A 26154-nucleotide genomic window follows, 5' to 3' on the forward strand; every position below is an offset into this window, starting at 1 on the left:
GGCAATTTATTTAAGTGTGTATCAAACTGGTAGCCCTTCACACTAATCAGTACCCAAGAAGTAGCTCTTGGTTTCAAAAAGGTTGGTGACCCCTGATCTAGAGATTTAAAACTTGCATAATAATAAAAATTATAACACTGAATAATGACACATTTTTAATATTTTTTTTTTACCAAAACCCCTTTGGGGTCCCCGGGATCATAACTGAGTGGAGGCCTTAATGTATATTTTTTATACATATATTGTATTGGTTTTTAAAATAAAAAATTATGAAAATGGCCCCCGCTTGCTCTGATTTCTCAGTGCGCGGCCGTCAGTGGAAAAAGTTTGGACACCCCTGGTGTAGAGGGTGGGGTATTGCGCATGCGCTGTGCGTCTGAGCCCTTTTTTATTCCTAACGCTTGTCTTCTGGGACCTGCTCCTTCAATAAACTAAAGGAATTGACAGATACTCTGATACAGTGACACCCATTTAAAATTAGGGCGCCTGGCAGCACCGCGTAGACCTCGTTTGCCATCGACATACATTGTCAGGCAGGTGTAAATTGCCCCTGGGCGTCGACTGACCAGTGAGCATCCACTCATCCTTTCTACGCTCTTGCTAGCTAGCTGTAGCCGAGAGGCAGGGCGCCGTCGGAGGGACAAACACACACACGATGTCGGGGTACCAGGGAAAAAAGAACATTCCTCGAATCACTGTGAGTATTTTTTTGTCATTTGACCTCATTCTTTAAAACCTCACTACTTGCTTGTGTGTGTTTGCTCTCTCCCTGTTAGCCAGTGATCGCCTAGCTACCGCATATCCACCTTCATGTATACTTTTTCCACTCTTGCACATCTCTATAAAATATCTCCATATAATATTATGCAACACGCATTATTGTTCTTTTTTTTTCTTTCACAAGTGCTCATCAGTGTGTTTTTCATAACAGAAGGTAAAAACTGCCACCTATAACTCTAGTATGAGTATCCACAGAAAGAATGAAGGCAGCAGTATTTTTAATATGAGGGTTAAAATTTAAATGATGATATAATTTGCATCAATACTTTTATGGATCCGATTTTACAACCGCTGCCAGTATTAAAGGCGTGCTGCAGGGATGTCGAAAGAAATAAAATCTCCCCTGTAAAGTAGGTCATTTGACAACAGCCATCCCAAATCGCTAAACATGCAGCAGTTCTGGTCGGATAAAAGTATATCCACAGCAAACGATGGTGATACTGTACGTGTGTAACTGGGTCAATTACATCTTGTAAATAAAGTATTTTATAATGTTGTATTATTGTTGTAATTACACAGAATTGGCTTCCTCCCACTTCCAAAGACATGCACCTGGGGATAGGTTGATTGGCAACACTAAATTGGCCCTAGTGTGTGAATGTTATCTGTCTATATGAGCTAGCGACTTGTCCAGGGTGTACACCGCCTTTCCCCCGATTGTAGCTGAGATAGGCACAAGCGCCCCCCGCAACCCTAAAGGGAATAAGCGATAATAAATGAATGGATGGATGGTTGAGATTAAGCCAATTAGTGGCAAGATAGGGCGGGTCATTGAACCAATGACAACGACAGAGAAGAGAAGAGGGAATATTCAAGCGGGCGATTTATATATTAAAAAAACTAGTGGAAGATGGCAGAAGGATTCTCTTCCTTAGATGTTTCTTTTAGCGATGTAGACGACGTCCAGGAAACCCACAATGTGTCTACTTGGCCAAATTTGGATGAATGTATGCGTCTGGATAAAACATTCATTTGAGTTGTTTACCATATAAGGCCAAGTCAAAACTGTTCTCGAGTTGCTAGAAGAAATGCTGCCAAAAATGTATGGCGAAGTGAGGAAGATCATAGCCGCACAATTAAGTCATGTCACTTACTGGGAATTAAAAAGTCCTTGCCTGCAAATGTATTATACAACATTCGATCCGATACCGATGTTGTTTTTCCACTTCCGATCCGATACCGATACTGGCCTATCCGAGCATGTATTAAAGCTGGAAGTTATTTAGCCTATTTAGTTGTCAGATTCATGTTGAAAAGGGTTTTAGTACTCTTGATGACACCTAGCTAGCTGAATTAGGTACGTTTGATTGTAGCTGAGATAGGCACCAACTATAACTGTAACTATATTATACCCCAATTTGTGGCATCACCCTAAACTGGATGAATAATACACAATGGTTGGTAACAAGAAACTGACCTGTTTATTCAAGGATTAACACAAAATAGACAAAATTATACATGACAAACCGAAATGGCATCGTAAAAAAGTGAACAATATAAATGCTTTAAACATTATTAAAAAAAAAAGCAAAACACAGACACAACCTGAGTGGGATAAAATGTCTATAACTCAGTATCAATACTTGCTCTTGAACAAGTGTAAACTTAAAAAAAAAAAAAACTATCTACACACTCCCTTCAATTGTTTGCCCCAGTCAGGGAGGGGGGCAAACAATTGAAGTCCGAGCATAATGGGGAGATTCTTTCCAACAAAGACGAGCACTTCAAGATGCTCAGGTGTCAGCCTGCTCCTGTGTTCATCAATGATGAGTGAGGCTGTGCTAAAAAGCCTCTCACTCTCAAGAGTCATTAAAATGTCTTACAACTTTACCACCACGCTTCACTTTATTGTGGCATGTTTTTCACTCCACCTCTTCATCTTTTTAGTTTTGTAGGGTAAAATAATCCCACACAGCTGACATTTTTACCGTAACTTTTAATTCACATGACCGTCTTAATGGTTAGGACACAGACCTGTGGATGTGTTTAAGGTAGGCTGGAAAATGCGGAACCTAAATTAGGGAGCAGCAGAAAAGTGCAATGTATTATTTAAATCTGTGCGTTGGAAATTTTCCCATGCCTTGCCGATACGCATTTTTTGGCAAATATCGGCGGGCGATCCGATCCAAATATCGGATTGGGACAACCCTAATCCTTGTTGGCCCTGCGATGAGGTGGCAACTTGTCCAGGGTGTACCCCGCCTTCCGCCCGATTGTAGCTGAGCTAGGCACCAGCGCCCCCCGCGACCGCAAAGGGAATAAGCGGTAGGAAATGGATGGATGGATGTAAGTTACATGTAAATACCTGAATATTGTTTGCTGTTTGTCAATGTGGAACCATTGTCTCGTTGTCTCTCCTACTGCAATAATTACTGTGACACCTGTCGTTTTAAACGCGTTGGACACGCCTTCCAACTAGGGCTGGGCGATATTGCCTTTTTTTAATATTGCGATATTTTTAGGCCATATCGCGATAAACGATATATATTACGATATTTTGCCTTGGCCTTGAATTTACACTTGATGCATATAATCACAGCAGTCTGATGATTCTATGTGTCTGCATTAAAACATTCTTCTTCATACTGCATTCATATGTGCTACTTTTAAACTTTCATGCAGAGAGGGAAATTACAACTAAGTCAATTGACCAAAAGTGTATTTAGTAAAGTTATTAAGCAATGGCACCAACATTCAAGTCATTTCCAAGACATAAAGTGCAAGATTGTCAGAGACATTTTAAGTGTCAAATAAAAATGATCTGCATAATAGGAAATCAAATAGTATTCATCCTTCACTGTGTGGTAGGTTACTAAGGTTATGAAATTCTCTTCATTTCAAATGATGCTACATATTAGCAGTAATTCTACTTTTTATAGCAACGCTTTTTCCCCCCACACTTGACAAATTACGGTTGTCTGTTAGACATATTCCCACTTGAAGCCGAACCACCGCCAGACGATGGAAACCCTGCTGTTTTTAATGGGAATTAAGTCTTCCTTCATTTGTTACCAGATCCGCACCTTCTTTCTCTCGTACGGCTACATTAGCAGCTAACGTAGCCCAGTATGCTACCTCTCTGCTCTGCGAGGGCGGACACGTATGTGACGTATGACGTGACAGTATGTGACGTATGTAAGAATGTGCGCCTGCTTGTCTGTGGAGAAGGAAAGACAGGAAAGAGTGAGAAGAGCCTGAAGTGTACGCCCGCAGCGAAAAGCAACTGCGTGAGAACGTATACTAGAATATTACGATATAGTCATTTTCTATATCGCACAGAGACAAACCCGCGATATATCGGCTGTATCGATATAAGGCTCAGCCCTACATCCATCCATCTTATTCCGCTTATCCGAGGTCGGGTGGCGGGGGCAGCAGCCTAAGCAGGGAAGCCCAGACTTCCCTCTCCCCAGCCACTTCGTCTAGCTCTTCCCGGGGGATCCCGAGGCGTTCCCAGGCCAGCCAGGAGACATAGTCTTCCCAACTTGTCCTGGGTCTTCCCCATGGCCTCCTACCAGTTGGACATGCCCTAAACATCCTGACCAGATGCCTGTATTATTGTTATAATTACACAAAATCGGTTTCCTCCCACTTCCAAAGACATGCACCTGGGGATAAGTTGATTGGCAACACTAAAAATTGGCCCTAGTGTGTGCATGTGAGTGTTGTCTGTCTATCTGTGTTGGCCCTGCGATGAGGTGGCGACTTGTCCAGGGTGTACCCCGCCTTTCGCCCGATTGTACCTGAGCTAGGCACCAGCGCCCCCCACAACCCCAAAGGGAATAAGCGGTAGAAAATGGATGGATGGATGTAAGTTACATGTAAATACCTGAATATTGGTTGATATTTGGTCAATGTGGAACCATTGTCTCGTTGTCTCTCCTACTGCAATAATTACTGTGACACCTGTCGTTTTATACGCGTTGGACACCCCTTCCAACTTCCCTTTTGTCTACGATAACGGTAGAGGTAGGCGTCCATGCGACGACAGAAAATGTATTGTCTTGTCAAGCACTTAAGTTCACTTTCTTGTTCATTATTATATTTGTGTAGGGGCTCGACGATGGAAAAAAATTATTCACGACAATTTTATTCTGTGTATTATCAGGTATGTTTTTATTTCACTGTTGTACGTAACTCCGCCCTTTTGTCTACGATAACGGGAGAGGGGCTCGACAATGGAAACAAGTTATTCACGACAATTGTGTTCCGTGTATTATCAGTAAGGTGAAGTGAAGTGAATTATATTTATATAGCGCTTTTTCTCTAGTGACTCAAAGCGCTTTACATAGTGAAACCCAATATCTAAGTTACATTCAAACCAGTGTGGGTGGCACTGGAAGCAGGTGGATAAAGTGTCTTTCACAAGGACACAACAGCAGTGACTAGGATGGCGGAAGCGGGAATCGATCCTGCAACTCTCAACCGAGTTAAACTGAAAGTGCAGCTGAGAAACCCATGATGTGTTCCATAAAATCCACACAACGCAGAGGAAAAGACCACCGGTTACACGTGCAATAGTGTATTGTCCATTCTGCCATCCATTTTCTACTGCTTGTCCCTTTTTGGGGTCGCGGAGGGGTTGCTGGAGCCTATCTCAGCTGCATTCGGGCGGTACACCCTGGACAAGTCGCCATCTCATCGCAGGGTCAACACAGATAGACAGACAACATTCACACACACATTCACACACAAGGGCCAATTCAGTGTTGCCAGTCAACCTATCCTCGGGTGCATGTCTTTGGAGACGGGAGGAAGCTGAAGTACCCGGAGGGAACCCACGCAGTCATGGGGAGAACATGCAAACTCCACACAGAAAGATCCGGAGCCTGGGATTGAACTCACGACCTTTGTATTGTGAGGCACATACACTACCCCCTGTTCCACCGTGCTGCCCATATAGTTTATTGTAATGCATGCTTTATGCAGAGACACAGATGTGCACTGTGCCTACACTATTCACAACAAGTAGCTGTCCTCTCACACACAGGCACACTTGCCATTTTGTATCCTTCCCTTGCTCACACATCACTGTATCGTACGGTATTTTCTATACTGCAGACTTCACTGGTAGACGAAAATACTTATTAAAGTAGTATCAGTCTGTAGAACCCATCAATCCATTCATTTTCTCCCGCTTGTCCCTTTCGGGGTCATGGGGTTCTGGAGCCTATCCTTGCTGCACTCGGGCGAGGAATCTGTATAACAAACCCTGGTTTGGGTTCTGGGCTGTGCAGTAGTATTTACCCTGCAGAGGTTTACACAAATCCCTAAACCAACTAAATTATTTTGGGCGCCGCATTTTCGGAAAGCTAATGACCGCAGGGCCAGATTTCTCCTTTCACTATTAGTTTACCGGTATATTTCTGAGAACCAGCGTCCTATACAGTAAACATCTTATTTAGTCTACCAGTATTTATTTGGTCAGAGTTACAGGTGTGCTCTGCTGTTTTCTAAGGACCTTATGCAGAAAATCTAGTCAAAGACAGCATGACATGACAGCACTCTGCGGCAAGGATGTTACTCTCTCACAAATGTTTTAAACTGAACTTGGGGGTCCACAGTGGGGAAATTATGTGTTTTCAGTGCAGGTTCCAAAAGTCTACATAAAATAGGGTGAACACAAGAGGGAGCAGCGGCGCCATTTCTACCTACAGCAACAAACATAAAACGCAACAAACAAACAAAAGAGAAAGAATGCATATTGCGCACATACGATTGTGCCATGTATAAACGAACAATAAAACAAAAACACCATGTCAATAGTGATATATACCACGGTGGCCTCTGCGTAAATCCACGCCATCTCCGGCTGGGGTGAAGGCAGCACGTCTACAGACAAGAACAGACCCAACAAAGTGACCAAGAGAGCCGACTCCGTTCTAGGCTGCCCACCAGCCCCCGGCCAATGTCCAGTCCACGCAGATTAGCGACAATCCGTCCAGGGAGACCCATGTGTCCGATACACGCTCATCAATGAAGTTCGTCCACCTCTGTGCACATCTGCAGCCCTGTTTCTTCCTCCTCTGCATCTCCACTTGTACCTCCGGTCTCTCCATGCAGACTCCGGTGTGGGAGACAGCCAGCAGCTAGTCTTCGGTCCAAACAAATGAGCCATGGCCAAAAGAGTCTCCCCAGGCTGATCCAAATGTCTACAAAATAAGCACCAACAAAGCACAGCAGAAGTCAGAAAAGTGCCACCCCGAGTCGTGCAGTCCCAAAGGCGCCTAAACCAAAAGCCAAAATAGCCCAAATGATTAAAAAAAAAAAAGAGGACCTAAAATGGAACCTTGAGGAACACTACCAGTATAACAAACTAAGTTAAACAAGTGACTACTGACTGCATCTGAAGAAAACTAGGTACAGCAACATCTTAGTTACATAAATCACATAACAAATAATTGTAACTGCAAAAAAGGAGAGGACTTAAAGGGGTGCCTTGAGGAGCGACTAAGTTATGTGAATTTAAAATCACACATTTGGACTCCAGTGTTCTGTTTGCCGAGCAAGGTTAAAATGTCAATGCAAGGATCTGCCAATTTGTTTATAGTCTTCCAAGTTTCTCTGGACAACAAACGCACTCTAGTGATTTTGGGAATTTGCTGGAAAAATGTTTGTCCAACAACTTTTGCCGGTATGGTATCATTCCCGAGCTGGATTTGGCCCCCGTGCCCCATTTGAGTAGCACTGCCTGAAACCATGGGAGTAAAGTTTCATGGTGTTCTACAGTACATAGCCATAACTCTGTGAGCAGTGTGAATGGTGTAGCTGTAACACACTGGGGCCCTTTGTGGTTTCAATGAAGTGCTCCCATTTGTCCGTATTTTGATTTACAGAGACATTAGCTTTTTAATGGTCATTGTTGCAGTCAAACAACAACTATTTGTTAAAAACACAGACCAGCTGCAGGAAAGATGATGTTAAAATACTATTAGAATTACATAGCAGGCAATCTATTTGGGTGAACTATATGAAACGCAATTTAGTATTTGACTGTATGTGGGAATCATGAATAGAATATACAATCAATGCTCTACATTCACAGCCACAATGATTTATGTGACATTTAATGCTGCAAATTACTTTTTGTCTTCAATAGGTCTCCTTCGTGTCCTTTTGACAGTGTGGAGAATTAAAAGTAGGGCACCAGTTGACATTCTTCTTTTTTATTAATAGAGAGCCAGTGGTGGCACAAATAGGGATTGGAATTTTGAACTTTCTTTCTTTTTTGGTAATCCAATTAGTATTGTAGCGATTACAGTTGAGTTTTCTAAAATCAATTAAAGATTAAAACTTAACCTATGACCTGATGAAAATGTATAAAATTGTCTGTCTTACAGAGTGATCGTCTCCTTATCAAAGGGGCAAAGATAGTGAATGATGATCAGTCCTTCATGGCTGATATCTACATGGAGGATGGAGTCATCAAGTAAGTAAAATCTGTTTGTCTGGAGAGTATTTTACCATCTGCAATAAGATAAGGTTGCGTGGTATAGACTATATATCAGTAATATACATTTGGCCAAAGATAGAGCTTTTAGTACTATTGTGATAGTACATGTTATGACACAACTGTGTTTCTCAAATTTGACAGTAGAGTCCGTTTGTGTCCTCGACGCAATGTAGCATCCTCGTTTCCAAGCTAGCATACCTCGACAATGCAAAGTCGCTAAGTCAGTAATCCTTTTCTCCATGGTTGCAAACAAACTGTTTCTTACAAGTGTGATTATCACTGGAGGACGAGGAATAGCTAATATTGCTACACTATATAAATTATATAAGAGCTTGATGGTAAACCGAAGTGGACGTATTGATACAAATATTGACAGTAACGATACTAAGTATCAATAAATCGTCAATACTACAGTGATTACAGGGATATTTATTTATTATCACAACATTTTTTGTTATTGTTTACAAACTCAGGAAATTAGTCCCTAGACACAGGAGGACTTTAAGAGCAAAAAAACATTAAAATTTGAGCCAATAGTAGGAAATACTTGAAATAATCAACATACATTTTAGTGTGTGTTTGTGTAATTATAGTTGTGATCAAGAATGTAATCATTCAGTGATCTTCACATTTATCATTATCAGCATTAATGTGACCAATACTGTAACTCTGTAACTACATTATACCCAAATGTGTGGCATCACCCTAAACTAATGTAAAGTATACAAACAGAGGAATAAGTGCTTATTACATTTTAATAAAAGTGTATATAGAAATATGTTACAACAGAAAGTAACCACATTTAAGAGTAAATTAGCAAGTAAGTTAATAATGGTTTTGATAAAGTAATACAACAAGAAATTACGCAATCATTTACCGAATACGTCAGGAGCCAAATTTAGAGCTTTTGTAAACCATTTTGAGTGGTTCTTCTGTCATTGACATTCCAAAAAATTATTGTGATATATAAAATAATACAAAGTACTTTATTGATCCCTGGGGGAAAATTCAGCATATATATTAGTAGCAAAGGAGGCTGCAACATATATTGCAATAAATATTTTACACCATATTGCCCATTTTTACACTGTGATATCGTTTACATTTTTGCCTCTCTTACATTTAGGTTCCTGACCTCTCTCTCTCTCTCACTTCCAGGCAAATCGGCGACAACCTAATTGTTCCCGGTGGAGTTAAGATCATAGAAGCTCAGGGAAGAATGGTGATGCCTGGAGGCATTGACGTGCACACCCGATTCCAGATGCCCGATCGAGGCATGGTGGCGGCAGATGACTTCTACCAGGGCACTAGGGCTGCTCTGGCGGGCGGCACCACCATGATTAGTATGTTGTCCATCAGACAGTTGTGTGTGTGCGTGTGTGTGTGTTTTCAGCTAAAGCACACTAATCCTGTTGCAGAGATTATAGCATTTCATGTGTGCATGTCATCAGGCGTTTGATCTTATTACGAGGCTTGCTGCCACAAAATAAATTGTGTCTGTTTTTTGGCGTTTTCTAGTCGACCACGTGGTGCCAGAGCCTGGCGTAAGCTTGGTCGCAGCTTTCAAGCAATGGAGGGAATGGGCCGACAGCAAATCCTGCTGTGACTATTCTCTCCACGTGGACCTCACTGACTGGAACAAAGGCACTCAGGAGGAGATGGAGACCTTGGTCAAGGAGCATGGTATGTATGCAGGCTGCAATTGAACCTCAGCTTTGCATTTGAGATATCTAAAATAGTGGAACAGTTTTGCCAAATAACGTCTTTTGGGACTAGGGATGCAATGATTAACCGGTTTTAGTACTAAACGTGATTTAAAAACGTCACAATTGTTTAATCGCAAGGGTTCCACTACAGCGTATGTTTGAGTCCTTTCTCACTATAAACAAATATCATGCTGGTACGTTAATTTTGGCACAACCTGCATGGAACAAAAACAAAGTTACGCCGGAGGTCCACACGCTTACACTCACCTATAGAGAGACAGGCTAGTATGCTACATTAACTTCAAAATGGCAACAGGGCAAACCAGAAAACTTTTCCGACCCAAAAAAGAGTTGGAGTTGACAGTGTGGGAACATTGTGGGTACTTAAAAAATTACCAAGGAATCAATGAAAATAATGGCTCACCTACTAACCAAACCTGCCAAACAAAAGTTGCAGCTAAAGGGTCTAATACGTCCATTATGGGGCTGAATTTGTGGTATCACCATAATTTCATGAGCTTGTAGAATAACCGCAATATATCATGGGATTTATTTATGTGCATTCCAGATATCATTAACACAGCATAGTATAGATTGTTATAAATGAATTCGCAGGCATGAATGACAGTTACTGACAGTAGCACTTGAGTAAATTTCCGCTGGGGGATCAGTAAAGTTAATCATATTCTCATATCGATAATACAATTATGAATGAATTTATTCATACTTTATGTTTATGTATTATGTATTATTTTGTACGGTTATTGTAATGTTGTTATTTGATTAACTGTTTCAAATCATAAAAACACGTATTTAATTGTGCATATGACAACTAAAAGTATTTTATCTGCGCTCACATTTTAATTTGAATTGTGATTATTTTTAAGATTTTTTTTTTTGCCATCTTGTATTTGAAAATTTTTATTGCTTTGTATATGAATTGTGCTCTATAAATACACTTGCCTTAATTTAACAAACTATGATAAATAACTCATCAAAATCTCTGGTCTTTGTGATTTTATGCAATTTTGTTGAGAAATGAATCAATGCATAATTATCGTGATAATCGTAAAACCGTTATTATTACTCAACCTATAATTGTACTGTCAAACTCTATAATCATTGCATTCCTCGTTGGGAATCTGTGTCATTAAATGTCACAGTTTGACCCATTTTCGCCCTTTCTCACATGCCTCCTTTGTTATTATTATTATTTTGGATTTTACTCTTCCTCCTTTGCTCTGGGTTTTCCCTCTTTTGTTCTCTTTTTCCCCCCCACCTCTGGATCTCATAAGTTTTCTATCTTTAGGTGTCAACTCTTTCCTGGTCTATTTGGCCTATAAGGATGTTTTCCAACTTTCTGACTCTCAGGTACGCTCAGCACCTGGATGATAGTAGCGGGGTCTTCTGACATCTCTGAAATAGCTGTCACAATGCATGTCTGTGTTCATATGTGTCTTACTTATGCTTATGAGCTCATGAGGCCTTCTTGTGATATTTTAGATTTACGAGGTGTTGAGCGCCATCAGAGACCTTGGTGCCATCGCTCAAGTGCATGCTGAGAATGGAGACATAATTGCTGAGGTACACAAAAACAGCCTGTCAAGTTTTCTGTGATTCGAAACATGATGCTGTTGTGTGGATTGAATAGGAGCAGAGACGTATTCTGGAGCTGGGTATCACTGGACCTGAGGGTCATGTACTGAGCCGCCCAGAAGAGGTGATATGGTTTGAAATATATCACACATCAGAGGACAGGAGATCTTGGCTGTCGGAAAGAGAAACACTCTTCTTTATGTGTGTTTGTGTGTGTTTGACAGGTGGAAGCAGAAGCAGTCAATCGCTCCATCACCATAGCCAATCAGACAAATTGTCCTGTCTACATCACCAAAGTGATGAGCAAGAGTGCTGCTGATGTCATCGCTATGGCCAGGAAAAAGGGTATGTTATCAAATGTTGGAATATTTCTGTGCCAGCATGCTCTATGCTTATGTTTTACAATGGCGCGTCCTATCCATTCTTGTAGGTTCTGTGGTTTTTGGAGAGCCCATCTCGGCCAGCTTAGGCACAGACGGAACCCATTACTGGAGCAAGAACTGGGCCAAGGCTGCGGCCTTTGTCACCTCTCCACCACTGAGTCCTGATCCCACTACCCCTGATTACCTCAGCTCTCTTTTGTCATGGTTGGTGATATTAAATATAACACATTCCTTTTTAAATATTTTACTGCTCCATGTGTACTACTTTTTTCTGACTAAAAGGGTCATGGAATGGGTAGAAAGAGAAACTTTCCTGAAGCACAGGCAGAAAGATAATCACAGATACTGAAAAGCGCTGTATTTAAAAAAATGTGTTGTTGACCCAAAACAACTGCACCAAGCAACAACAGTACAATAAATTCCCACCATTGGCCCTTCTTTGGCCATTTGCAAAATGCAAAAATCTGCAAGTAATTGAGATGTGCATAAAAATGTGTGCTTTTGACCCAGAGCTTGGTGGTATGAAAAATGTGCTCAGTGGAGTCTGTGAGAGCATGCGGCGTGCAAGATTAGTTTTGATTAGTTTATTTCAAAGGGGACAATGCAATTTCATAAAACACACAACTACACATGGTTAAAAAAGCCAGAATAAACCAGAATACGAAGGTCCAGAGTAGTCTTGAGTTCAATCCCAGAGTTTGCATGTTCTCCCCGTGGCTGCGTGGGTTCCCTCCGGGTACTCCAGCTTCCTCCCACCTCCAAAGACATGCACCTGGGGATAGGTTGATTGGCAACATTAAACTACAATTTATAAGAAAAAGAAAGAAATAAAAGCAAGCACCTACATACTGCAGGCACGCCTCCTCGCTTGTCTATGTTAGCGAAGTGACGATGCTAAAAAAAAATGCCAGCGAAGCGCAACTTTAATAATACGTTAAGTATATATACAAATTGTGGCTGGCCAAAGACATTGACCCAAGATGTGCTAAATGCAAACTGTGCTGTAAAACATTTGACCTTTTGAAAATCGCCGCTTGTCAGCCACCTGAAGGAGAAAAAGCACGAACCTGTCACTACAATACCCCACATGTGAGTTTATGAACCCTGATGCTGCAAGGACAGTCATTATCACAGTTTACGCAGCAACAAAGCAGACAACTTTGGAAAATTCTGCAAAAAATTAAGCCGACATGCTGTGGGCACCTAAATGTTAAAATACTCATTCAAGTCATCCGAGGACACGAGACGTCTTTTCGCCGCCATGTTCTCACACAGCCAGATTGCAGCAAAATGTATCTGTGGTGAGACAGAGTGTGCCCATGGCTGTGCTTTTGGGTTTGCTCTGCACTTTAAAAGGCTTTTACTGTCTTACTGTTTGACCAAAGCCTAAGCCAACATTTGTCCACCAACTCCATAAAGCTGAGGAAATGAGCAAAAGTAAAGCCTGAATATGTTGGAACTGAAACATGTGTTAGGATAATACATTTTCAGTGGTCCCATTGAGATAAAACAATTTAATTTGGGCATGGGAATTCCTTAAAAGGCTTTTGGAGAAGACATGGAAAATAATTGATGGAAAAGGTGTAAGAACCCTGTCTTTTTGTTCCGTCCTATTCAGTGGGGACCTTCAGGTGACCGGCAGCGCTCACTGTACTTTTCTGACATCTCAGCGTGCGGTCGGCAAAGATAACTTCACCCTAATCCCAGAGGGCACTAATGGTACCGAGGAGAGGATGTCCCTAGTCTGGGACAAATGTGTGGTGAGGAAGATCAGAAACTCTGTTCAACACAGCTAATGTCATAGTGCTCGCTCACATTACGTGTCGCCTCATCCCGACCAGGTGACTGGAAAGATGGATGAGAATCAGTTTGTGGCAGTGACCAGCACAAATGCGGCCAAGATCTTCAACCTCTTTCCTCGCAAGGGCCGCATCGCTGTGGGCTCTGATGCTGATCTCGTTTTGTGGGACCCAGATGTCACTAAGATCATCTCAGCCAAGAACCACAATCTGGTGGGCTATCAAATTCTACTATGTCAGAACTTATATGGAATATTTGTATTTATAGTTGAGTCAAAAAAATGTTTTTGTGGAATGTTTAACAAATAGAACATATGGTACAGTGCATCCGGAAAGTATTCACAACACTTCACTTTTACGACATTTTGTCATGTTAGAGCCTTATTTCAAAATGGAATAAATTAATTTCTGTCTTCAAAATTTGACACACAATACCCCTTAATGACAATGTGAAAAGGTTTTTTAATTTACTTTTGTTGATGCACCTTTGATAGCAATTACAGCCTCAAGTCTTTTTGCATATGTTGGCACACCTACAGTATCTTTGGGCAGTTTTGCCCGTTCTTCTTTGCAGCATCTCTCAAGCTCTATCGGGTAGGATGAGAAGCGTTGGTTTTCATCGAAGATGTCGTGCTTTGCTATATTCATCTTTCCCTCAATCCTGACTAGTCCCCCTGTTCCTGCCGCTGAAAAACATCCCCACAGCATAATGCTGCCACCACCATGCTTCTCTGTACGGATGCTATTGATTGGTGGATTGCTGGAGAGATGGTTGTATTCTGGAAGGCTCTCCTCTCCACACAGGAATGCTGTAGCTCTGATTGAGTGACCATGGAGTTCTTGGTCACCTCCCTGACTAGACTATAATGAATTCAGCAATGTACAGGGACATCCTGGATGAAAACCAACATTACCATCCAATCTGATGGCGCTTGAGAGGTGCTGCAAAGAGGAATGGTGTATAGCAGGGGTCTCAGACACGTGGCCCGCTGGCCAATTGCGGCCCGCGAGACGTTATTTTGCGGCCCCCACCTTAATATGAAAGTCTAGTGTTAGTGCAGCCCGCGAGTTTTATATGAATGGCGCTTGACAGCGTTGTGTTATTTGGCTCCAAAATGGCTATTTCAACGTACTGGGTTGCCTACCCCTGCGTTAGTGGAAAAGCGGCAAATGAGTGGAAGCGACAGAGATGTTGCCATTGAGACGAGGGTTTTCTTATGTGCACGGCTGCAATCACACCGCGACACCTGTCCGTCAGTAATCACAGTCCCCGATAACCTGGACCAATTCAAACCGTTATTTGTAGAGCTGTCCGATACTATCGGACTGCCGATATTATCGGCCGATAAATGCTTTAAAATGTAATATCTGAAATTATCGGTATCAGTTTAAAAAAGTAAAAGGTATGACTTTTTAAAACGCCACTGTACGGAGTGGTACACGGACGTAGGGAGAAGTACAGAGCGCCAATAAACCTTAAAGGCACTGCCTTTGCATGCCGGCCCAGTCAGATAATATGTACGGCTTTTCACACACACAAGTGAATGCAAGTCATACTTGGTCAACAACCATACAGGTCACACTGAGGGTGGCCGTATAATATTTAATCACTGTTACAAATATGCCTCACACTGTGAACCCACACCAAACAAGAATGACAAACTCATTTCAGGAGAACATCCGCACCGTAACACAACATAAACACAACAGAACAAATACCCAGAACCCCTTGCAGCACTAACTCTTCCGGGACGCTGCAACATTTTTATTTTCTTGCGGCCCAGCCTCACCTAGACTCTGCATCCAGTGACACCCAGGTGAATTGAGTTTGAGACCCCTGGTGTATAGGATAGGTGTGACAAGCTTGTGGCATCGTATCCAAAAAGATTTGAGGCTGTAACTGCTGCCAAAGATGCATCAACACAGTATTGAGCAAAGGCTGTGAATAAATGTTTTTATCTTATTTTTTTTAATAAATGTGCAAAACAAAAATAAAACATTTTCACATTGTCTATATGGGGTATTGTGTGCAAAATTTTGAGGACAGAAATGAATTTATTCCATTTTGGAATAAGGCTGTAACATAATAAAATGTTGAAAGACTGAAGCGCTGTGAATACTTTTCTGAGTGCACTGTAGATCCCTGCTACTGTATTTGCTTGGGGTTACATTCTCAGACCCCCCACAAATTGGGCGAAAATCTGCGGATAATGAGCGAATCAGATTTTTTATTTTTTTTTATGAAATGAAAACTGTTTTGAAATTTACTGTGAAGTCTGTGAAGCCATGAATGAGTTGTGACCGGTAATTGAATGAGACGGTGCGTGTTTGTGTGTACGGACCGAGAGGCATCTGAAAGAGAGAAACGTTAACTTTTAAGTGTGACCCCCACGGTCAGCTAATTATGAATACATCCCCCAAAAATAAAAATAAAACATTTATTTTGCATGGAAGGGTTCATTAGCCTGTCAAATAAAAAACAATATTAAAAGTTTATAAGCTATGTTGTGTTTTGCGGCTCAAGACTACTTTTCTTTCGTGAAGGAGGGGGCATGTTGGCTCTTTTGATTTTTCATGTTGCCAACCTCTGCTCTCAAACCTATCACAGATATTAAACACATTCTAAATACTGTTTTACACATTAAAAAACAACTAAAGGCGTATACAATACAGAACAGCAATACCTCAATTTAGGATCTTAATTGGTTCTCTGACGAAAGCTCTTAACTCAAAACACCTGTATATCAAATCAGCTTCTCCCATTTAGATGAATTTAAAATCTATTTACTTGGTGCTTGGTAGAGATGCGCGGATAGGCAATTATATCATCCGCATCCGGGTAGCGGGGTTTGCTGCTAGCGGGGTGTATAAAATAGTCAGGTGTGTCATGAATACAAAGGATTATGGGTATTTGTTGTGTTGCGTTTATGTTGTATTACTGTGAGGATGTTCTCCCGAAATGTGTTTGTCGTTCTGAATTGGTGTGGTTTCACAGCGTGGCGCATATTACTAAGAGTGTTAAAATTGTTTATATCACAACCATTAGTGTACTCTGTGTCACCCAGTATGCCTTGCACTCGTGTGCGTGTTGCCGCGGAAGCCACACACAACATGATGCTGGATTGACAAGTAGATCGTAAATGTTGTAGTAGGCGACAAAGCCAATGGTTTCATTGCACGCCCTAATACTTATTATCTGGGTGACTACCGGCAGTCATTCAGGAAAATAATAGCGTCTCTTATTGTCGTCTTCGCTTAATGACACAGTTCTTAAATGGCACTATGAATGGCAAAGGATACCGATCACAGAACCATGCATATCCAATATTTCCGGATGGTTCAACCGCCACCCGCCCAAATCTAATTAAAATCTATTTTTTTATCATGTCAACCGCCCGACCTGCGGTTTATCTGCGGACTATGCGGATGAGACTGCAAACCGCGCATCTCTAGTGCTTGGCCTCCCCTAAACAGCACACATTTAACATGTAAAATTCCTTATAAAAAAGAAAACAACTTTTAGAAATATTGTATGTAAAACATGATAGAATGTAATTTTAACAATGAAAGGGAGTTTTATGAAATAATATAATAATAATGTACAACATTTACCTTGGGGAGCGGACTTCTGCGGTACTTCTTTCAAGCTGATTCTCAATATTTCCATGAATAAATGTTCAACAATTAGATATTATTTCAATTGTCATTGGCTAGAGTTATCATCCTGCTTCCGTATGGTACAGACTAGCAGTGATAGGCTCCAGCCGCTTCAAAAATTTAGCTACCTACACTCTCTGTCATGTTTTTGAACTTTTTTTAAAAAATTTACTTCTCAGTACTATCCTTCACACTCACTTTCTTCCTTCCAATGGTTTTAAAAAATCAACAACAACCCAAAGTTATATCCATCTTTTGCTATAAACTAATGTTAGCAAGTAAGACCGGATGTTATGGTCGGACATTGAAGTGAAGTGAATTATATTTATATAGCGCTTTTCTCTAGTGGCTCAAAGCGCTTTTACATAGTTAAACCCAATATCTAAGTTACATTTAAACCAGTGTGGGTGGCACTGGGAGCAGGTGGGTAAAGTGTCTTGCCCAAGGACACAACGGCAATGCCTAGGATAGCGGAAGTGGGGATTGAACCTGGAACACTCAAGTTGCTGGCACGGCCACTCTACTAATGGAGCGATACCGCCCTTTATGGGGTTCACTGTGATAATGTTGATGCTTTTAACTCACATTTTTGCTTGCCACTAAAAGCATGAAAAATAACAGAAAGCTCCTATCTCAAAACATTCTTAGGCTATTGTACCACAGTACTCAGAAAACATGCAGTTACACAACATCACGTCTTGTTGAAGCATCTTTCTGCTGAATCTTCAGTGAATTGACAGCGCCGTCTGCTTCAGATAGTGCCATCAAACCATACTCTGTCAGTCAACACTGCATTTGACTTGCGTCTCCGTCTGACAGGCTGTGGAGTACAACATCTTTGAGGGCGTTGAGGTGCGTGGAGGTCCTCTGGTGGTCATCAGCCAAGGTAAAGTAGTGCTGGAGGAAGGCAGCCTTCACACCACGGAAGGCTGCGGTCGCTACATCAGCCGTAAAGCCTTTGCGGACCACGTCTACAAGAAGATAAAGGCCCGTAGCAGGGTGCGTCCACATGGAAATCATTGAGAACGAGCTGTAGTGACCACGCCATCTAATTTCTTGTAATATTACATTGAATGGTGTGTTTAGCTGACAGAGTTACGAGGTGTCCCCCGGGGTCAGTACGATGGGCCGGTGTGTGAGGTGACCATTACTCCCAAGGTTCTGTCATCAGTCACTTTGGCGAAGACTTCTCCTACCAAGCAGCAGGAGCAGCAACAATTTATTCACCAGCCCATGCGCAACCTCCACCAGTCTGGCTTCAGTCTGTCTGGTGAGTGGAAGCACGACTTCTGCCAAAGATAGCATCTTCTTACACTTCTAATGTTATCCCCGTGTTGTCATCATTAGGGGCGCAAATCGATGACAACATCCCCCGCCGCAACACCCAGCGCATTGTGGCCCCCCCTGGAGGAAAAGCCAACATCACCAGTCTTGGATAAGATGTTTTTGGAAGTCCCGTCACACCTGACTCCATTTTTCCATTTTCACTCACATGGTACATAAAAAGGAAGGCACTATTTCATTTTATCTGATTTAATTAGGAATTTATAGACAGCGTTTTGCTGAGGTGTAAAGAAAGCCCAGTCAAGCTAGATGATGAAACCTTTTAAGCTTTTGAAATGTATCATTCATTGAAGCACTCACTTGTAACAGCTTCGGACATTTTAGCAGCAGTCTGCAGTTTTTCCCCCCACCAGAGAAATGTGCGAGCAAATGCTATTCAACCAAAAGTCAGTCCTTTCTTTTATTGTCATTTTACTGTCACTGCAGAAGAGTCTAATTCTTATCACCTCGGTCTTCCTGTTGTGTTATAGTTGCACTTTCTATTTTCTTAATCATGTCTTTCTTTTTGATGTCTTTTCTTAATGCTGTGACTGCACTAAAAAGAAGAAATAAGGGTATTTTATGGTTAAACTTCAACTTCACCTTATATTTGGAAACTGCACCCCCAGTTTCCTTTAATTTCTTCTGTGTTTGTCCTTTTTGTCAAACTTGTAATATGAATAAGGCCGCTGTATATTGTGAAAGACACAAACGCTACAAATTGCGAGAGGAGGCGGGCTGTTGGCGTCCTTGCATTTGGTGCTAAATGAGCAAAGCTAGTTGAGACAGACAATGTTAACTGTGTGCATGCATCCAAACTGCAGTTGTGTATGCTTTGTGAGACACAATTTGTTTTGCACCTGCAACAATCAATGGATACACGTGTATGTGAGCTAAAGGTATATGTCCTCCCGAAATATTGTGTGTTGCGTGAGATCTTGATAGCACAATGTATCTATGAAGGCTCTTTAAGACCTGATGGACAATGCGTTGCTATGTATAGGAGATGTCTCACAGCGTACTGATGTGTCCCACTGCTCTTTGTGTTTAGTGTTGTGTGACCCAAGTACCAGAAAACCAGTGCTCCTTTTTCTTACCTTTTATTGTCACTAGTGTGAACCTGAGCCAAGTTAAGTGTACACCTCCAGGCTATTCATGTGAAGTGGTTTACATTTGAGAGGTTTTCTTGGATATTGGTTGTTGCTGTTGTTGTCCCACCTACTGTTGTGATCAAAATTATTCAACCCCCACACAATTTTGGTGTTTTAGCAAGTTGGACATTTATTCCGTATTTTGTTTATAGTCATATCAAATAAAGATGTGTCAAATAGACAAATGCAACTTAAATTGTAACACTGTATTTTACAAAATACCAAAAAAGGACACTTTTCTTAATATCTCATTGACAAAATGATTCAACCCCCTAGTTACATGCATCTTTAGTACTTAGTAGAACACCCTTTGGCAGTAATTACAACCTTCAAACGTGATACATAACCAGACACAAGCTTCTTGCAACGATCTACAGGTATTTTAGCCCATTCCTCTTGGGCAAAGGCCTCCAGTTCATTCATATTCTTGGGCTTGCGTGCTGCAACTGCCTTCTTCAAGTCCCACCGCAGCTTTTCTATAGGATTTAGGTCTGGCGACTGTGAAGGCCACTCCAGAGTCTTCCAGCCCTTCTTCTGCAACCACTCTGATGTTGATTTGGAGGTATCCTTGGGATCGTTGTCCTGTTGGAAGGTCCAACGTCTCCCAAGCCTCAGCTTCGTCACTGACTTCATGACATTTCCAGCTAATATATCCTGGTAGGGAATAGGATTCATAATGCCTTGAACGCGCTGGAGATTCCCGGTACCTGAGGCAGAGAAACAGCCCCAGAGCATGATTGACCCCCCACCATGCTTAACAGTAGGCAAGGTGTTCTTCTCTTTGTAAGCTTCATTTTTTCTCCTCCAGACATAATGTTGATTCATAGGCCCAAAGAGTTCCACTTTTGTCTCATCACTCCATAGAACAGTTTCCCAAAACCTTTGGGGTTTGGCCAGATGATTTTTGGCTTACTGGAGTCTATTTTTCTTGTGCCTGGTAGTCAGAAGTGGGGTGCGCCTGGGCGTTCTGGCATGGAGGCCTTCATCTCGTAGTGCGCGCCTTATTGTCTGGGACGAAACCTGCGTTCCCCCCTCTGCAATGTCCCGTTGTAGTTCCTCAGCTGTTACCCGGGGGTTTTTCACCACTGTACGCACACAGCATCCTCTTTCTACCACGCCCAGGTAGTGTTTCCACTGTGCCTTTAGCTTTAAACTTGCGAATTATTTATGCTCCCAACTGTGTCTCTTGGAATGTGTAATGTCTTTGCTATTTTCTTATATCCATATCCTTTCTTATGAAGAGAAATTATCTCCTCTCTTGACTTCTTTGACCACTCCCTGGACTTCACCATGTTACAAATACAACATTGACCATCTACAAGAAGCTGAGCGTCTCAGTCTTTTTCAATCAGTTTAATTGTTGCTCATTATGGTTCTGATCACATCTACAGGTGTTTTCAACACCTGATTGAAAAGACCCTATTCAAATTCTGTTCTTAAGAGATAGGATCTTCAAGGGGTTGAATAATTTTGTCAATGAGATATTTAAAAAAAAGTCATTTTTTGGTATTTTGTAAAATACAGTGTTACAATTTAAGTTGCATTTGTCTATTTGACACATCTTTATTTGATATGACTATAAAGAAAATACGGAATAAATGTCCAACTTGCTAAAACACCTAAATTGTGTGGGGGTTGAATAATTTTGATCACAACTGTAGTGTGATACTCAGTCATGTATATTTTATAGTTTATGTCAGGGTTTGACCAGACACTAATCGATAATCCTGTCAGCATTTTAATTTCTGCGGAGTAAAATCGTACAAATAAAACCTGGGATTCACTCTTTTCTTTGTCATTTATAGTATGAGCACGTGTGCGGTAGAAAAAGCTTTGGGGCATCATTCATCTACAGCAGGGGTGTCCAACTCATTATAGATCGGGGCCACATGGAGAAAAATCTACTCCCAACTGGTAAGATCACAACACAATAACTGAACAATAAAGACAACTTCAGATTTTTTTCTTTGTTAAAAATAGAACTAACACATTCTGAAAATTTACAAATCATGTTATTTTCACACTTACATGTTGTGGTTAGTTGTATTCTACATTTTAGTTGTTGTTATTTATACTTTCTGAATAAATGATGTGATAATGTTCATCAGTCAACTGATTGGTGTTGTTTACTTTCAATCTATCAAGATAAAAAAATGATACGAAAAACGAAATTACAGAATTTTATTTATGTAGTTTGCTCATTTTCCTCGACTTGTCCACTAAAATCATGTGGGGTTTTTTTGTTTTATTTTTACATATGTAGCATAATCTACAAAGATACAAAGAATTGCTCTTGTGACATCTAGTGGACAAATTTAAAACAGGTTTCTTTCATTCAAAAATTTCAGCTCATTTTCATATTTGGCAAAGTCGTCCCGAAGGCTGGATAAAACCTGTTCGCGGGCCGGTACGTTTGATACCCTTGATCTGCAGCAATGAATGCAAAAACCAAAAATGTCCATTAGGGATAAGCCTAATGTTCAATTTCTCCATCATTAAAATTATTGTGTGGTTTGACAATAATTTAGTGGGTATTTCGTTTCGTAACAAAATTTTAAAAAACTATTCAAATCATTTAATTATAATCATTGTATAAATTATTGTGAAGTTTGCACTCACAAGTCAATATTCCAGTGATCAGTTTGGAGCAAAGTAAACGATTCTACCCAATTGGTGAGGTTGGAAATATTTTCATTCCCAAAACTTTGTCCTTATATATATTGTAGTACAATATCTGAAGTACACATTCCTAGAAAAAAAGCAGTCAACTTTTATTTTGTATTTTCAGAATATTTGGGAATGTTTTTTTCCTCTCCCCAAATGTCATTACCAAAACATAGCATTCGATTATGAATAAAAATATAATGTTAACATGTCAATACTATTTTAATTGCCTTGTGTAAAAGTTGTTCTTTATTTATTAGGCTTTTTCACAATAAAATTCTTATAAAATGATTTAACAAATTTCTTAATTCAATTTATAAAATTGTTCAAAAGTCATGTGCAATCTTTCTAAAACGTACAACACTGATCAGGTTGATTTCAGAGTTCGTGATTTATGAAATTAAACATACATTTAATCAATCAGTTTAATATTTTAACTGAAAATTTAATACAATTTCTTTTTTTCTAAACACCGAGTGTTTCGGTAATGTATTTTGTTTGGAAACTTGTATCATATTGCCCCAATCTTATTGCTTAATATCAACTCATAACGTGCTTGCTGTTGGAAATATGACAAACACCTGTGTTTTGTCGTCAATAAAATATATTTTTTTAGCTAATTCTGCCCAAAGCTAAATAATGCAATTACATCTTTGAAGTGCTGTATTCTCATTAAAACATTGTATTTTGCTTAAATGATGAAAAAAGTTTACACAATTGAAGAGAATAGGCTATAAGTTCAGTAGTGACAATTTGTAAAGATTCACATTGATTTTTAAAGTTTGGAACACATTTTTTTTAAACTACCATGCAGGCATTAAGGGAACAAATACAATGTGTCAGTTCCTGGTCAAAAATGCAGGGGTGTGGCTTAAAGCTAGAATCAACCACGCCTGTAAAACAGTATTTTTCAACCACTGTGCCGTGGTGCATTAGTTTGTCGTGCTGCGGGGGATAATGTAATTTCACCTATTTGGGTTAAAATAATTGTTTGCCAACCAGTAAATATAATCCGCAAATTATGTGCCGTTGTTGTGTGTCGGTGCTGCTAGAGCTCGGCAGCGTAACCGTGTAATACTATTCCATATCAGTAGGTGGCAGCCGGTAGGTAGTTAACTGCTTTGTAGATGTCCGGAACACTTTGTGTGAGACGACAAGGGTTTGTCGTCGTATCTAATACTTACACCAAAAATAAACAAAAGGTAAATGCCCCTAAGAAAAGGCTTTGAAGCTTAGGGAAGGCTATGCAGAACGAAACTAAAACCGAACTGGCGACAAAGTAAACAAAAACAGAATGCTGGACGACAGCAAAGACTTACTGTGGAGCAAAGACGGCGTCCACAATGTACATTCGAACATGACATGACAATCAAATATGTCCCCACAAAGAAGGATAAAAACAATTTAAATAGTCTTGAACGCTAAAACAAAGCATCCATCCATCTTCTTCCGCAAAGCAGATGTGGGGAATAGCGTTTAAGGAAGACATGAAACTGCTCCAGGAAGAAAAAAGGAGAAAAAGCCACCAAAATAGGAGCGCCAGACAAGAACTAAAACACTACACACAGGAAAACAGCAAAAAACTCAAAATAAGTCACAATGTAATGTGACAAGTGGTGACTGTACACCTACTTTGAGACAAGAGCTATACTGATGCATGCTTGGTTATGGTTTTAAGTCATATCCAACAATTGTGACGACGACTTTTTACTGACAACTCAAATTTCATTTTTTAATGATTTCTGCTGGTGGTGTTTCTCCGGATTTTTTCAATGAAAAAATGTACCTCGGCTCAAAAAAGGTTGAAAAACTAGGGACATGATTTTTTGAGCACAGTCTTTTATTTAAAAATTTAAACCCACAGTAAATCTAAGTCATTAATCGTCTGTTTCACCTTAATCATTGAAATACTTTAAATTACAACTTTAAAAAAAAAAAATTCAAAATGTTTTAAGCGGTATTTTCATAAATTGAAAATTAGGGGTCAGGATTGAGGAGAGCTACTTCTTAATAGATAGTACCTTATAAATGATGACTTTGTATTTATGTATCTTATCACTATCTCAGTTCGTGCCCTGCGGTCAGCAACCCGCGGCTCAAGATCGCCGCCCTGGTGTGTGAAAATGTAAAAAGATGGAGAAAAAATATTTTTGTTTTGTTTTAATATGGTTTCTTTAAGAGGACAAGCATGACACAAACCTTTCTAATTGTTAATAATCTCGCTGTTTATCTTATACATGATTCTCTGACGAGAGGATTTGGCGAGCACAGTTTTGTCCTACAAATTTCAGCGATCCTTGAACTCATCTTAGGTTGTTTACATGTACAAATTTCTCCGATGCTGCCACAGAAAGACGGGTTTTTATGCCACTCCTGCTTTGTCTCATTTTGTCCACCAAACGTTTTATACTGTGAGTGACCGCCGCCCTGGTGTGTGAAAATGTAAAAAGGTGGAGAAATTTTTTGTTTTGTTTGTTTTAATACGGTTTCTGTAGGAGGAAAAGCATGACAAAAACCTTTCTAATTGTTATTAATCTCACTGTTTATGTTATACATAATTCTCTGACGAGAGGATTTGGCGAGCACAGTTTTGTCCTACTAAATTCAGCGATCCTTGAACTCATCTTAGTTTGTTTACATGCACAAATTTCTCCGATGCCGCTACAGAAAGACGGGTTTTTATGCCACTCCTGCTTTGTCTAATTTTGTCCACCAAATGTTTTATAGTGTGAGTGAATACGTAAATGTGAGCTTTTGTTAATTTTATCGATTTGCTCCAGTGCTTATCAGGCATATTTGGTCAATCCATGACTGCAAGCTAATCGATGCTAACATGCTATTTAGGCTAGCTGTAAGTACATATTGCATCATTATGCCTCGTTTGTAGGTATATTTGAGCACATTTAATTTCCTTTACTTATGTCCTCTGTGTATTTAATCTGTATTTGCATGTCTCGTTACACATTATCTGTATGTAATATTGGCTGCATTTCTGATTGTTGTTTGTGTGCCATGTTGTTCCAGACCACAGCAAACGTTACCCAGCTTGCAAATATGGTAATAAATCCATGAGAAGAAGACAGCCTGCCGTTTTCTTAAACTTAGACACACACATTTATACCTTTGGCCATTCTGAGCCAGTGCTTCCAAGAAGTTAGCTCATCCTTTGAGACGCCACCATTTTTACTAATAATTTCCAATGTTGCAAAAATGTGTAAAATAAAAATTCAAATACAAAATTTTTGTCAACAAAGATTTGCGAAAGACTTTGATAGTAGCCAATTATAACTATTATTGACACTTACATCATGTGTTGCCTTCATTATAACATTTATATAAAGCTTTTGATTTTTTGCGTCTTCTAGACAGATTTTTGTTTGGTATTTTTGGCTCTTTCAAAATTTTGGGTTGCCGACCCCTGGTTTGAACAGATCATATTATAATATCATTAAAGGTCCATGTTTAAATACTTAACTGTTTTGTTAAAACCCTTTTTGGTAACGTGTCAGCACTTTATAGAATAATGAAACATTACTTAAAAATAATTTTCTGCAGTTGAAATGCTTCCTGCCGGCTGTACTGTATGCAGAGATGTATGCAGACACTGGGTGGAGGCAAAGATGAGAGAATAGCTGTCACATA

At 40.2% G+C, this 26154-nt stretch overlaps 1 protein-coding gene across 2 annotated transcripts; it reads left to right on the forward strand.

The window, feature by feature from the left end:
• The first annotated feature begins 376 nt into the window (after nucleotides 1-376).
• Nucleotides 377-25568, forward strand: dpysl2a (dihydropyrimidinase like 2a). 2 transcript variants are annotated; one of them, XR_009807563.1, is made up of 15 exons: nucleotides 377-697; nucleotides 8121-8209; nucleotides 9392-9576; nucleotides 9752-9916; nucleotides 11249-11310; nucleotides 11443-11523; nucleotides 11591-11659; nucleotides 11760-11880; nucleotides 11966-12122; nucleotides 13537-13678; nucleotides 13760-13930; nucleotides 18194-18373; nucleotides 18461-18644; nucleotides 18722-18869; nucleotides 21654-25568. XR_009807563.1 is itself a non-coding variant. In XM_061906764.1 (14 exons), exons 1-14 carry the CDS (start codon nucleotides 656-658, stop codon nucleotides 18811-18813), a joined length of 1740 nt encoding a protein of 579 aa, XP_061762748.1. In that variant the 5' UTR covers nucleotides 377-655; the 3' UTR covers nucleotides 18814-25566. The 2 variants fall into 2 exon arrangements, 1 of the variants encoding a protein (XP_061762748.1); XM_061906764.1 differs by having other exon boundaries at nucleotides 18722-25566.
• Nucleotides 25569-26154: the final 586 nt, after the last annotated feature.

The sequence above is a fragment of the Nerophis ophidion genome, linkage group LG07, assembly GCF_033978795.1.
Source record: "Nerophis ophidion isolate RoL-2023_Sa linkage group LG07, RoL_Noph_v1.0, whole genome shotgun sequence".
Lineage (NCBI taxonomy): Eukaryota > Metazoa > Chordata > Actinopteri > Syngnathiformes > Syngnathidae > Nerophis > Nerophis ophidion.